The sequence below is a fragment of the Gymnoscopelus braueri genome (genome assembly GCF_963280865.1).
Source record: "Gymnoscopelus braueri genome assembly, chromosome: 22".
NCBI lineage: Eukaryota > Metazoa > Chordata > Actinopteri > Myctophiformes > Myctophidae > Gymnoscopelus > Gymnoscopelus braueri.
The window spans coordinates 26860242-26875556 of NC_137624.1; the positions used below are offsets into that span (position 1 = coordinate 26860242).

Consider the following 15315-nt stretch of genomic DNA (forward strand, 5'->3'; position numbering starts at 1 on the left):
GCCCCCGGATGCCCCTGATGTAGCCCATGGGAGACACACTAGCCCCCGGTGTGGCTATTGTCACGGCAAACCCCTGAAGAGTGTTTGTGTCAAGTTTGGTGCGGATTGGAGCAACAGTGGGCCTGGGGGGCCACATGTGGCACCTGGCTATTCTGATGGCAGACCCCTGACCAGTGCTAGTGCCAAGTTTGGTGCGTATAAGAGCAACGGTGTGCCTCGCAAGTCTGCATGTTACATGTGACGTTGACAATCGACCATCCACTGTCGACCGCCAACCCACCCTCTGGGCAATATCAATATAGGATTGTAGGCAGGATATCATTTTCATAGACAAAAAGTTACTGAAACTTACATACTTATATTTACCTAGTCTTTGCGGCGAGTCCCCCAATGTCCCATGGTGACCCTTCTTGCACCACGCCAGCTGACGCCCATCGTGTTTGGTCTTCCTTAAAAGTATCCAAGTCTTCTTTGGCCTCCCTCTCTTCCTCTTGCTGCTCTCTGGCACCCAGTCCATTGCCACACTTGCTGGTCGTTCTTTTGGCAGTACGCAGTACGTGCCTATAGCCATTCTTCTTCTCCTGTCAGAGACCATGTCAGACAGCAGTACCATCCTTGCCCTTCTCATTACCGCTTCATTGGTGATGTGGTCTCGCCATGTGATCCTCAAGATGGTTCTACGGCATTGTCTGTGGAAGACATCTAACATACATGTTGGTGACGCTGGCTGTCCATATCCACGTTTCACAGGCGTAGGTCGCCTTGTATTGTAGGGAGGCATTCATCTTTTCTCGCAAAGAGCTTGAATTTCAGCTTGTCAGAGTCAGAATCAGTTTGATTTGTCACATCACAGGTTAACAGTCAGATGTAAAGCAGTGGGTGAAATTATTATTTTTTGTGTGCCCTCGTCATTCACGTGCTGGTGTGGGGAGGACCCAAGTGCAGGCAGGTTGTGATCAAAATCCCATGACTGGGTGTTTAATGTGGGTGACACAAGTGAACAATGATGATCCAAAAAAAAACTGGGAACAAGACTGATATACACATGAGGGATGATTACAAACCAGATACAGCTGGGGCAGAACTGGGACATAGAAAAAATAAAACTAGAACAGAGAACATAATGAACAGAAATACAAATATAAGACCTAGATATGGCAGTCAATGAGACAAGTCTCAACTGTGACACTATAGCTACGTTGTGGTTGGAGTAAAATAAAGGTATTTGCAGCCAGCTACTGAAGCGGTTTGTACATTTGTATTAATGAACATTCAGGAAATGGTATGGTAAACAAAGGCAAGTAATTAGAAAAAATAATTGTTTCCATATATCTTTTTTGGGTATATATTTATTTTATTTATATTATATATTTATATATTCATTTATATTTATATCAAGCTTAGCAACTCAGAGAGACACCTTTTTTCCCTTGTGTGCCACCTTGTTTTTATTTACAGTAACATCTGCTGGTGATTGAACAGAGTGGAAGACAAATACTGTGCTACCAGCCTCCTCTTATGACCAAACACATTACAAAAAACAAGACAAACACACACAGTACATGCATCTGAATAACAATTTTCATTGTATGCAATGTGGCCCTGTACAGGACTGTTTCTGTTCTTTTTTACCATCAACAAAAAGTACAGTTAAACAGTAAACTATGTAGGAAAGGAGTATCAAAATAAGTCTATAGCAGTGGTGCTTTATTTGAAAATATATGTCACATCATTGTTGTCATACATCACTGGTATCACTCTCACTGCACAGGCTTACTGGCTGTGGTGAATGTAAATGGGATGCACTTGCATAACAATGTGTTTTGTATTTCAATGAGCAGGAACAGCCACCACACACACACACACACACACACACACACACACACACACACACACACACACACACACACACACACACACACACACACACACACACACACACACACACACACACACACACACACTGTGGAATGGGCACTCCTCAGTCGGTCCTACTGTACATCAGTGGTGATCCCCACATTTTTTGGGGGGGCCCCTAGCTCTGGTCCATAGCGTTAGAAGGAGAACTCCTTCTAACGCTATGGACCAGAGCTAGGGGGTCCCCAGATAATTAGCTTAATGTGCAACATTGTTTTCTCACTCAACAGTACATAAACAAGTAAGACGCGCGAACGCTGGAAGCGAACGCAGCTCGAAAATATTGAGTATTTACGGACTTGTAATCCGTGTTATTTCACCGTGATGGGGAGAGAACATTGACATTGTGTGTGTGTGTGTGTGTGTGTGTGTGTGTGTGTGTGTGTGTGTGTGTGTGTGTGTGTGTGTGTGTGTGTGTGTGTGTGTGTGTGTGTGTGTGTGTGTGTGTGTGTGTGTGTGTGTGTGTGTGTGTGTTTTGCAGGCTGTTGTGCATTTTAATCAGAGTATTGTCTACATTCCTGCACTCTGGCGCACTCTGGCGGCTGCACACAGGCAGTGCACGCACACAGAGACACAGACACACACACACACAACCCGAGCACGGTTCCATAGTAAGCTGCACTTGGGCGGAGGAGCGCCTCCTTCCGCGTTCGCAACCAACATCTGTTCATTTCTATGCTGTAGTTCAATTTTTAATACCAAATTGGCCAAATTGTCAAATATTACTTAACACTTTACCTGCCAATCACGAGTATAACCGTTGATGAAAAATACACCCGTTTACTGCCATCCACGAGTATAACCGTTTAAAAAATAATTTGGTCTTTTTTTTTTCCAATTTATCCACACAGAACCAGAGATATCACGATCCAAAGTTTTCTAGCTCCATTCACTCCTTGGTTAACTTATTACTTTAAAATCCTGTATCTCGGCTCCTGTGTAAAAAAAAATTAAACACTGGCACTGGGGGAAGTAAAATAATAAAAAAAAAACTCTGGCAGGGAATGTGTTAAGAAAGAGGTAAACATTGTGAAAATAGCCGATCTACAAGCTCACAACGCCTCGCAGTGCACAACGCCTCCAGTGATGTCACTACATCACTGGAAGGTCCTTTTATATGAGTTTTACATGCATAATGTGTTTACACCTATACCATAATCACTATAGTACATAACTACATTTATCATAATAAATGTAAATCATATCTAAAGTGGTGTTCCTCTGCCATCCATGTGTGCGACCCAAAAGGCTATATAGATATTGGCCTATACTGAGCAGTAGCCTTAATATATTATTGATATTTGTTGCATAAAACTGTTGCATATTAATGGCTTGCTATATTTAATAACTAGTAAGCTGTTACTTGGAGGCACTGCTACGTGTTGTGAGCTTGCAGATTGGCTATTTTATGAGTCACCAGAACCAAGGGTCTGATAAATAATAGTGTATATCAAATATCTAAATACTGATTAAATCAACTTAAAAACAGTCTGGGGTGCTCACAAACGCCTGAGTAGACGTTAAAATAACCCCAAACATATTTGAAAGTGAAATATTCCTTTAAATCCCTAAAAAAACATGTCCCACTGTCCATTTCTATGAGGCAGTAAGAAGTTAGATTTCATCACTTTGGGATGTCGTGGTATCCTACTTGCTCCGAGCTTCCCGTCTACATTGTCTCTGCAAAGTGCAACCACTGTAAGCTTCAATTTCCTTGATGTCAGGCTTGTCCACAACTGACTGGTGCTGGAAACGCAGCAATTGATAAAGGCACCCAAGCGTAGAGAGAAAAAATCTCCCTGTGCCTTCATTCTTTCACATCGAGGTTCAGTACAGTATGACAACTGGCACACAGAGACATGCAGTTTGTAACGGGGATGTATTTGTAAAGGAAAAGTTCAAAGCTGAGGTGGCAAGTACTTCAGTAAAACTAGTTTGCTGCTTTACTTTTTCTTAGGATCTATACTTTACTTTAATTGTCATTTTACTTCACTACAATTTCAAAGAAGAAGATTAACTTTACTTTAATAGAGCAACAGATGATGGTGGCCATATCTAAGAGATACTGTGCCATCCTTAAAATTGACATAAGGGCGGACCGGCCGGCCGGCCGGCTGGCTGGCGGCAGACCTCTGATGTCACCATGACTCAGCCATAGCCATATAATGAGTTCCCAATGCAGCTACGCCCAAATATGGAGTGTGTTGTCTAACCTCAACGTGTTGTCATAGCATCAGGCGCAAACGCATCAGTCAGCTCCATTATATGGGCACAAAAGAGGGCATGCCAATATATGGGCATATACTGATGACATCAGGGATCTCCATATATGGGCATGTTTGATTGATTGATGTACTTTATTTAGTAAGACATGAGAACAACAGTACATGGAAGTACAAATTCACAATACAAGGTCTACTAAACTGGAAGACTCATTAAGCACTGAGCTTGTTTAAGATGAGATCCCCATGCACACAAATCATGATGTAAATAAGAGGGACAAGGACCAACAGATACAGAGATCTCCATATATGGGCATAAAAGGGACAAGGACTGATAGATTCAGAGATCTCGGTTTATGGGCATAAAGGGGACAAGCACTGACAGATACAGAGATCTCCATATATGGGCATATCAGTATATTCTAAATTCATTGGTGTGAGGAGGGCTGAAATGAATGATGAAACTAAGTGGACATCTAGTGGTCTGGAACCGTAATTCCATATTTAGACAATGCTGACGTCAGCAATGAGCTCATCAATTTAGTAACCTACAGTATATTAAGCATTTATCCCAGCACTAAATCATAACTTCTGTCACTCAAGTACAGAAGTCTATATTAGTTTAAGGTTAATTATCCGCTACACATTATCATCTTGTAAATACAATTTGACACACACTTAAATCTCTGCAAGAAGATTACTGATCATTCTACAGCTGTTCATAGCAGTGACTCAAATTGTGCAAAGATGCAGATATTTGTCAAGACACTCACTGGGAAGACCATCACCTTAGAGGTTGAGGCAAGTGACACCATTGAGAATGTCAAGGCTAAGATACAAGATAAGGAAGGCATTCCCCCTGATCAGCAGAGGCTGATCTTTGCTGGCAAACAACTGGAAGATGGCCGCACCCTTTCCGACTATAACATCCAGAAAGAATCCACCCTCCACCTTGTGCTGCGTCTCAGGGGAGGCATGCAGATCTTCGTCAAGACCCTCACCGGTAAGACCATTACGCTGGAGGTTGAGCCAAGCGATACCATTGACAATGTCAAGGCTAAGATACAAGATAAGGAAGGCATTCCCCCTGATCAGCAGAGGCTGATTTTCGCTGGCAAGCAACTGGAAGATGGACGCACCCTTTCTGACTACAACATCCAGAAAGAATCCACCCTCCACCTTGTGCTGCGTCTCAGGGGAGGCATGCAAATCTTCGTCAAAACCCTCACCGGTAAGACCATTACGTTGGAGGTTGAACCAAGCGATACTATTGACAATGTCAAGGCTAAAATACAGGACAAGGAAGGCATTCCCCCTGATCAGCAGAGGCTGATTTTCGCTGGCAAGCAACTGGAAGATGGACGCACCCTCTCCGACTACAACATCCAGAAAGAATCCACCCTCCACCTGGTACTGCGTCTTAGGGGAGGCATGCAGATCTTTGTCAAGACCCTCACTGGGAAGACCATCACCCTGGAAGTTGAAGCAAACGATACCATTGAGAATGTCAAGGCCAAAATACAGGATAAAGAGGGCATTCCCCCTGACCAGCAGAGGCTGATCTTCGCTGGCAAGCAACTGGAAGATGGCCGCACCCTCTCTGACTACAACATCCAGAAAGAATCCACCCTCCACCTTGTGCTGCGTCTTAGGGGAGGCATGCAGATCTTCGTCAAGACCCTCACCGGTAAGACAATTACGCTGGAGGTTGAACCAAGCGATACCATTGATAATGTCAAGGCTAAAATACAAGATAAGGAAGGCATTCCCCCTGATCAGCAGAGGTTGATCTTCGCTGGCAAACAACTGGAAGATGGCCGCACCCTTTCCGATTATAACATCCAGAAAGAATCCACCCTCCACCTTGTGCTACGTCTCAGGGGAGGCATGCAGATCTTCGTCAAGACCCTCACAGGGAAAACCATCACCCTGGAAGTTGAGCCAAGCGATACCATTGATAATGTAAAGGCGAAGATTCAGGATAAAGAGGGCATTCCCCCTGACCAGCAGAGACTGATCTTCGCCGGTAAGCAATTGGAAGATGGACGCACCCTCTCTGACTACAACATCCAGAAAGAATCCACCCTCCACCTTGTGCTGCGTCTCAGGGGAGGGCAGTAAATTATACATTTTTAATGTATTTTATTTTGTAGTATTCTTTTTACCATGTGGATCTGAAAGAGTCTAGCCATCTATAAGAGGGTTTGTGTTTGTGTTACTGTCCAGAGCTAATCCTGCAAACCAGCGAACTGATCAGTGCCACATTTCTGCCATTAGAAACATATTTTTTGTTTGCATAATGTCACTATATACTTTAAATATTACACAAACTTTTTTATAATGGAAGTCAATGGGGCTCGGATTGCCCGGATTTGAGCACTGATGACTTAATCTGCTAATCGGCTAATAGGGGCTGAAACCTTTCCCACATATGGAGTCATATGTCATAGACGACTTCCGTCATAGACTGGCCACATGATGTCTATACATCCACATGAAGCCACGCCGTTATTAGATCCCATCTCCAGTGTATGGTGTGGTTCAAAGAGATAGCCGTCTTTTCCCGTCTATAAGAGGAGTCTCTCTCTGAGTGTCTGTCCAGAGCTAATCTCGCTGCTTGACCAAACAACGAACCAAATGTCTTTTGCACAGTGTCACTAAGCTAATGTCAAATCCCATAATTTCTGTTCACATAATGCTGACTACTTTTTTGTAATATTTAACTTTTTTTTTAATCACTTATAATGGACATCAATGGTACACGGATTGTCCAAACGTGTCCAGAATTTGGCACAGATGGTATCATCAGCTAGACTCTTTCAGAGCAAAGCCGTCCATAATGGACGGTCATATTAGATCATTAGACATCACAGGCAACTGGTGTCAGATCATTATTGGATCCAGTCTCCCCCCCTTTTTTTTTACCTAGCTTCATGTGATATTCTCCACATGATTTATAAAGACTTAAAATGATTACACGGCCCAAACAATTAAGTAATGCCAGTGGTGGAAAGTAACTAAGCACTACTTAAGTACAAATTTGAGGAATTTTTACTTTACTGGAGTATTTTAAATTTTCAGTAATTTTACTTCTGGCCAACAGAAAATCATTCTTCACTCCCTCAAATTGTTCATCCTCTATGAACACATACAATGTGAATCTATGGAGATGAGCTATATAGAGGACATCACACCGGACTACATGTCTGACATGCTATTAAGACATGTATACCACTAGATCGCCATCACCATGTGCTCTGGTAGTTATCTCCTGGTTGTCCAGTCTAAGACCAACGGTGAAGCCATTTTTAGCCACTAGTACATAAGGGTAATATAGTATAGATATATAAAAAGAAAAAGAAAAAACATTTAAAACATACCTTTTAGACTGGCTTGTAACTAGTGTTTATTTTAAACTTACTTTTGATATTAACTATTATTTTATTATTTTATTTAGATTTAGTTTTAACCCATTAAATCCGGGAAAGCATCTGTGTCGTATATTTCGCACCTGTGTATATTTCGCTATATATATAGAATCATTCTTTTTTCAGAAAATTCAGAAATCAATTTTGGGGTCCTTGACAAGAAAAAGTTGGAGAACTACTGATTTAGAAGGCATTTGTAGAATCGGCCTCAGGTCTTAATGAACTCATGTTATTTTTTGACCTGCTGTTATTTTCTTTTCAGCAGTTGCATCTGATGACTTGTGCTATATAAATATTTATTTATGTATTTATTTATTTGATTTATTTGATTGATTTATTGTCAGAAATAATTGAAAGGATTTTCTGTCAGAAAGGAGACCATGAATTGATTGGACTGGAATCAAGAAAGGATTTTCCAGATCCACCTCGAAAGGTGAATTAAATAAGCCTGGCCTTAAGTCAAATCCAGGCTTGACAAAGTCCGGTCCGTATAGCCTGGTTTATTCGGTTCCATGAACGCCAAGCCAGGCTGAAAAGGAGCGACTTTGTCGAGCTAGACCTTGTCAAGCCAGGCTGTGTCGAGCCAGGATAATGATTCACGTATTTCTATAAAAGACCATGAAAGTCGATAGCAGAATCCTTGAACTTGACCAATCATTGGAGTCCAAAACCAGAGCGGCGTTCCTCTCTGTGGCTGAACAGCAGCACTGCAGCAGCTCATGAAATCATACAAGGAAGTAAAATGTATAAAGCAATAAAGGAAACGCGACCGCAATAAATAGATCCAGGGAGAAAGCGTGGCAAAGTATTGCAAGCACACACAGAGTGTGTGTGTGTGTGTGTGTGTGTGTGTGTGTGTGTGTGTGTGTGTGTGTGTGTGTGTGTGTGTGTGTGTGTGTGTGTGTGTGTGTGTGTGTGTGTGTGTGTGTGTTTGCGACGGGACGGGACGGGGGTCGGGTGGGCAACGGGACGCCCGGGGACGGGGGATGACCGCGACGGGACGCACAGGGTGGGGGGGGTGACCGCGACGGGGGCCGTGACGGGACGCGCGGAGAGGGGGGGGGGGGGGTGGTTGACGCGCAATAACCCCACATTTGCAAGACCACTTTGGTAGAGGTTTGGGTTGTGTAGTTACCTTGCCATCATGATGTAACTCCAAAGGTGGACAAGAAATAAAAAAATATTTCTCCATTGACTACAAATTGATAATTCAAACTAGAAAAAGTGCTCCTTGGAGCACAGGTCTCCGCCAGGTCAGGTAGGTTATTGTGGGGCAGCAATGTTCGGAATTAGCCAATCAGGATGGAATATGAAAAATTGGATGGAACCATCTTGATCACTTGACTATATGTGTACCGATTTGCATGATGTTTGAATTTGTAGGAGTAATATAAAAAAGAAAAGTGTTGCAAAAGTGGCCTCATGGTGGCGCTATAATAGGGCAATGTTAAAAGGGTGGCATTTGTTCTTCAATGTAGTGCCGATGTGCGTGCAAAGTGTCGCAATCGGACGCTGCATTCATGATTTGTGGAATTTTGTTCAAAACGGGCCACTCCTGGAAACTTTAGATGTCAATGTTAGCCAATCAGGATGGAATATGAAAATTTTAAAAGATCCATCGTGATCACATCATCGTGATCACATGACTATAGAGATCAAGTGTACCGATGTGCGTGAAATTTGGATAAATTCTGAAGGCTTAATATCAAAGAATGTGTTTTACATAAGTCGGCCTCCTGGTGGCGCTATGAAAGGCAAATGTGAAAAATGCAGGTCAGTTGTTTTTCCTTGGCCTCTAGTGTGCGTGCAAAGTTTCATGCAGATCGGTGCAGTTATAGTTAAAAACATAAATCGTCCATTTATAGCGCCACCATGAGGCTGATTTGAACATTTTCAAGTGGCATTTCTTCCTCGGCCTAGTGGGAATGTGCGTGTGAAATCTCACGGAAATCGCAAGCTGCGTTCATGATTTGAGGCATTTTGTTGAAAACGGAGCAATCCTGCAAACTTTGGAAGCCAACCTTAGCCAATCAGGATGAAATATGGAAAATTGGACAGATCCGTGTTGATCACATGACTATAGAGATACTGTGTACTGATTTGCGTGATGTTTGGATAAAATCTGTAGGAGTACTGTCAAGAAGTGTGTTTTGCAAAAAGCGGCCTCCTGGTGGCGCTATAAAAGGTTAATTTGAAAAATTTGGGGCAGAGGTTCTGCTCTGGCATCCAGGGAGTGTGTGTGCACAGTTTCGTTGCGATCAAGCCAACGGTGCCGGAGATTAGCTGTACACAAAATGACAGAATGACGGACACACGGACACACGGACACACGGACGGACACACACACACACACACACACACACACACACGGACGGACGGACAGGGGGCAAAACATACTCTCTCGCCAGGCCGAAACAAATATGCTCCTCACTTACATTCAGTGAAGAGGCTCTTTTAAACCCGTAACTAATAATATATATATATATAAATATATATAAATATATATATATATATATATATATATATATATATATATATATATATATATATATATATATATATATATATATATATGTGTGTATGTCAGACATTTTTTATAATATTAGAAAAAATCTGTAATATATTATCAAACATCTAACAACAATATGAACTATAGTGTTAACAGAGTCACAATGACATATCACATGAGTCATTGTGAAACAATTATGATTCATGGTCACACACTATTTCAGTAATATAATTAATTTGATTATATCTTATTGTATTTATTTCATTTTATTTGAATGCAGGGTCATTCAATTCAATTCAATTCAAAGGGCTTTATTGGCATGAGAAAACATACGTTCAAATGAGTCCATATACAAACACATGTGTTGAATTAACTGTGAAAAAACTTGAAGAACAAAGGCACTGGATTAAGTAAACTTGGCTGTTAGCCTGCTCCTGACCAGGCTAACTTCACAGCTAAATTGCCACGGTAACTAAGGTAGGCTTGCTTCAATTCTCTTTCGTGGAATCGGGTCATGGCTAAACTTAGCCAGGGTGAACTGGCTAAACTAATCTTCAAGATAATTCAGCTTTCATGGAACCGATTCAGCCCTAATCCTGGCTAAATTAAGCCAGGATAGGGGTTAAAGCCAGGCTTTAGCTCGATCACCTTTCGAGGAATAGGGCCCAGGCAAACCAGCAGGCCTGGATTTAAGTGAGTTTCATTTATTTATTAATTGTATTTCTTGTAATTACTTGTAATGCTGCGAGATGGACACCGCTGGACCAGACTCATGTAATGCTTAAGGTGCCTCCACACCTCCCCCTCCCTTTTTTATTAGATACTCCATTGTTATTGTCTTTTATTTGGCTTGGGCAAATGAGGCATAGACCATCACCACACGCATAGCATTCAGCCAGTGTAGCGCTTTTTTCGCCACTGGAGACTGAATTGTGTTTTGTTTGTTTGCCTCTGGGCTTGGCCAAAGGTTCATACGCGAGCACAAGGCCATATTCACGGGAGGGAAGCCAGATGGGGAGGACAATCTTTGTCACGGGTGGGGGGGTATATATTGGAGGCTACTGCCTCGCGGTGGGGCCTCCTCACTGCCTGGCAGGTGAGCCAGTAGCGACAGCAGAGGCAAGACTACACAGAAATGTGTGCTTGTTTGGGAATTGGCTAAAAAGTGAAAGAATAACTGGCTACACTACATGATAAAAAGGAAAACTGGAAACAAACCGTCAAGCACTGAGAGGACCCTGGAACTAGTGTAACCAAGGTTGCCAGATCTGCTTATTATAATTTACCCGCAAGATTTTATTTGAAAATAGCCAATCTACAAGCTCACAACGCGTCGCATCGCGACGCGTTGTAAGCTTGTAGATCTGCTATTTTCAAATAGCTGATGTATATGTTAAAGTGCTCATGTGGCCCATAGTCGCTTCTTTTGGGCTGGTTTTCCTAGACCTGGTTGCTTGTTTCTCTCACAGAATCTGGCAACACTGAGTGTAACATGTGTAATCTTGCATTGTGTCATGGAAAAGCACCACGGACCTGGATTCCCAGTTGAGTTAATAGACAAGCAATCACTAGTGCAATCAATGGACTGTTTTTCAATGTATCTTCAGCCACTTTGATTCACTTGCATGAGCAACTGGGAAGAACATAAGGTGCGTCATTCCCTTAAAGACAGCCACACAAAATATTCAAAATACCGTAAGTACATCTCTCATTCAATGAATGGCAAGAGGAAGCATTATTATTAACCATGTTACATGTGTAAATAAGCTGGTTTTCAACAGGTTTGGATCCCCATTAGTTTCCACAAAGTGTTTAATAGTCTTCCTGGATCCACACAAGAATATCAATAACCAGATCTGTAAATTTGTGAGATCATTTTGCATATGAATATGAAACAATACTAATCATCAGTGAATCGTAAAATGAAAACAAAAACAAAACGTTTTCACAAAATACACAACAAAGAGAACAAAAAGGTTTAAAAAAAGAGATTCAACATCAATTTGTGTAACTTTCTTCTTTTTTTAATCCTACTTCTGGTGTGTCTGAAGTTGAGCTCAGCGGGCCGCCGCCTGGGTCTCCACTCTCTATATCTACAGTGCCCCCATTCACACCTCTTCCTCCATCCCGCCACTCCCGCCTACTTACTTACACTCGCAGACTCTCAGTAGGCCTAATGCAGGTGGACCGCGCGCGGTCTGGATGCCTGGATTACTGACAACCTCACCACCTGGTGAGCATCAAGCCGACGCTCCCCAAGGAACCGTGCTGTCACCTCTCCTGTTTACAGTCTGCACCTCTGACTTCCGCTTCAATTCGGGTACGTGCCATCTACACACATTCTCAGATTACTCCTCCATTGTCGGCTGCATCACAGATTACGAGAAGGAGGAGGAGGAGTGCAGAGCCCTGGTGGAGAGCTTTGTGGGTAGGATGGGGGGACAACAATGACCTCAAGATCAACACTAGAAAAAGTGCTCCTCGGAGCACAGGTCTCCGCCAGGTCAGGTAGGTTATTGTGGCCTCCTGGTGGCGCTATAATAGGCCAATGTGAGAAGGGGTGGCATTTCTTCATCGGGCTAGTGGGAATGTGCATGCATTCATGATTTGAACTATAACATGAGCTATGAGCTATAACAGGCCCATGTGAGGAAGGAAGAGGTTCAGAGGTTCTGAATTGGCATTACATCCAGGGAGTGTGTGTGCACAGTTTCGCAGCGACTGGGCCAACGGTGCCGGAGATTAGCTGCTCGCAGACAGATGGACACACGGACGGACGGACGGACGGAGTCAGTCACACACACAGTCCCTGTGTGAGTACACATGGACAATAAACTGGACACTATCCTGGTGAAATATACTATGTATTATTGTCCAGATACTCACTGCTGAAGGCTGGTTGACAATGTAGTGTACATCAGTCTCGTATTCACTGTTGATTGTACATACTGTACATCCATTCAATAGATGTGTTCATGGATATATTCACTGGTGAAGAATCGTACATGTATTTATATTATGTATACATTCATAATATGTATTCATTGGTGTATTGATATTATTTACATATTACAGTAACTCAGCCAAACCTAGCTGCAGTCTAGTGTCAGACTAAGTCTATTTTAAAATCTTTATTTAATCTTTATTCGGATCTCTCTTGCTTAATCTCTCAAAACAGATTCTACTAACAGCAGAAGAAAACAAATATATATATATTTTTCTTTTTTTTTTCTTATTCTTTTTTTTTACAGAATGGATTCCCAGATTGCTTTAAGCTCTACCTACAGTACTTGTTTTTCACGCTTACTGCTGTTACTGCTACAAAACTGGTGCTGGGTCATAACAACATTGTTTTGTGTGTAGCTTCACAAACACAATCCCAATCCCACCTCATGTCTCCAGTTGGTTACAGGTAAGTGTTACACATAGCATTTTCCTGGACTACATTTTTGTTTATGTAAATGCCTGCATGCTTGAAGAGTTCATAAAGGAGCCATTAAATTGGGTATTTTGCTGACCCAAAATTAGGACATGCAATAATCACACGCAGTCACAGAGTCAGCAGTAGAAGAGTGCCTAGGCGACTGGAAAGGTAATTGGGAAAATAAATGAATATAAAAAGAGAAATGTAAAACATGAATGCAAAGAAATAAACAGACATTGGGTAATGTATCAGTATATAAGACATGCTGGTTTAAATGACATGACAATTTAATACTTTTTTTTAAAGAAAAAAGTAAACTACAGTATGAAGCAGATCAGTGAGCACCTATTCTAAGCAGTGATTTACAGTTGCCAGTGTGGCTCAAGTGTGGATAATGTGCTGGCAGTTCAGGGTGCATTTAAAGGTGATCTCATTTAAAACCAACAGGGGGCAGTGTTGCCCTATGACTAAAATGAACACCCACTAGACTGGAGCTGATAAAGTGGGAGGGTTGACAAAAGACACAAATGTAGCAAAACAAATGAATGAAACAGGAAGGAGAAAAAAAGAGAAGTGTTGGCCAGAGCCAAATGCTTTATGGCAGCTTCATTTGAACCATTAAATCATATTTTATGCTGAAATTGTTCAATAATTGGGAAATATGGTGAGGCTAGCGTAAATGTCAGAACAAATATATCAGCACAAGCCACTCAGATAGAGCACAAGAAAATACCAGACTAACCATTCCAGGGTGCCCTTTCTTATGTTTCTTTCCTGACCTCACCAATGTGGAACTCCCATCTACAGCTAATCTGTTTTGTACTGTACCACCCTCTGTGTGTGTGTGTGTGTGTGTGTGTGTGTGTGTGTGTGTGTGTGTGTGTGTGTGTGTGTGTGTGTGTGTGTGTGTGTGTGTGTGCGTGCGTGCGTGCGTGCGTGCGTGCGTGCGTGCGTGTGTGTGTACATACAGTACATATTTTATGCTGTCCAGGGAAACTGCAATATCCAGCCTTATATAATTCATAAATATATACTGTAGGCAACCTTTGAGAGGTCAGAGGCATTCAGCATCAAAGGGTAGGCTATTTCATGGCTTTTAGCAAACACTCACACTGAAAGATTATCCTAATTTAATTAGTGACAGTGACAGACAGACAGACAGAAAAATTAACTCATGGTTGGGTTACTGGCACCACAATAACATCACTTGTCTTATAAGAGTGGAGAAAGCATAAATAAATCATGAAGTTGCATCCAGACTTTTTTTATTTTATTTTTTTCATGTACTGTAGCAACTACAATGCCGCCTAGACTCGGATGGAATAACTATCAGTCCAGAGAGTCAAGAGAGTGTTTCACAAGTGACTTCTTTTGATGTATGGTCTCCTGGCCCTTTGTGAACCTCTTTGAAAAGCATAAGGGAATACGTTGGCCCTTAACATCTAACACCTTGATGGAAAGTCCCTCTAAACTCCATTTCTAGGCTAATATATTTATTTATTTCGTCAATTTAATTAATAGAAAGCAGACTTCCTGTATATTCAGGCAAGAGAGGAGAGGTTGGAAGACATAATTTGCACTTCAATGCTCTCTCCGAGTGGCTCAGGAACAATACTTTTTCTCCTCTTTAAAAAGCTTGCCAGTGTGGGTGATTGAAGGCACTTTTTGTTCCAAAGTGCCATGCCTGCAGACTGTGGAGATAGCTACATACAGATTTCGGCTGTATTGTAGTGGGCTACTGAAGAGAACATACACCTTTTGTCATTCCCCACCATGCTTTTTTTCCCTTCTTTTTTTTTTTTTACATTACTCGGT

The 15315-nt window shown here is 41.9% G+C and overlaps 1 protein-coding gene across 1 annotated transcript; it reads left to right on the forward strand.

Moving 5' to 3' along the window:
* Positions 1-4886: 4886 nt before the first annotated feature.
* LOC308078917 (polyubiquitin-B-like) lies at positions 4887-12527 on the forward strand (the record flags this gene model as incomplete). The annotated part of the gene is made up of 4 exons (XM_080420258.1): positions 4887-5253; positions 5336-5370; positions 5715-6165; positions 12367-12527. 4 exons carry the CDS (start codon positions 4887-4889, stop codon positions 12525-12527), a joined length of 1014 nt encoding a protein of 337 aa, XP_080276384.1.
* Positions 12528-15315: the final 2788 nt, after the last annotated feature.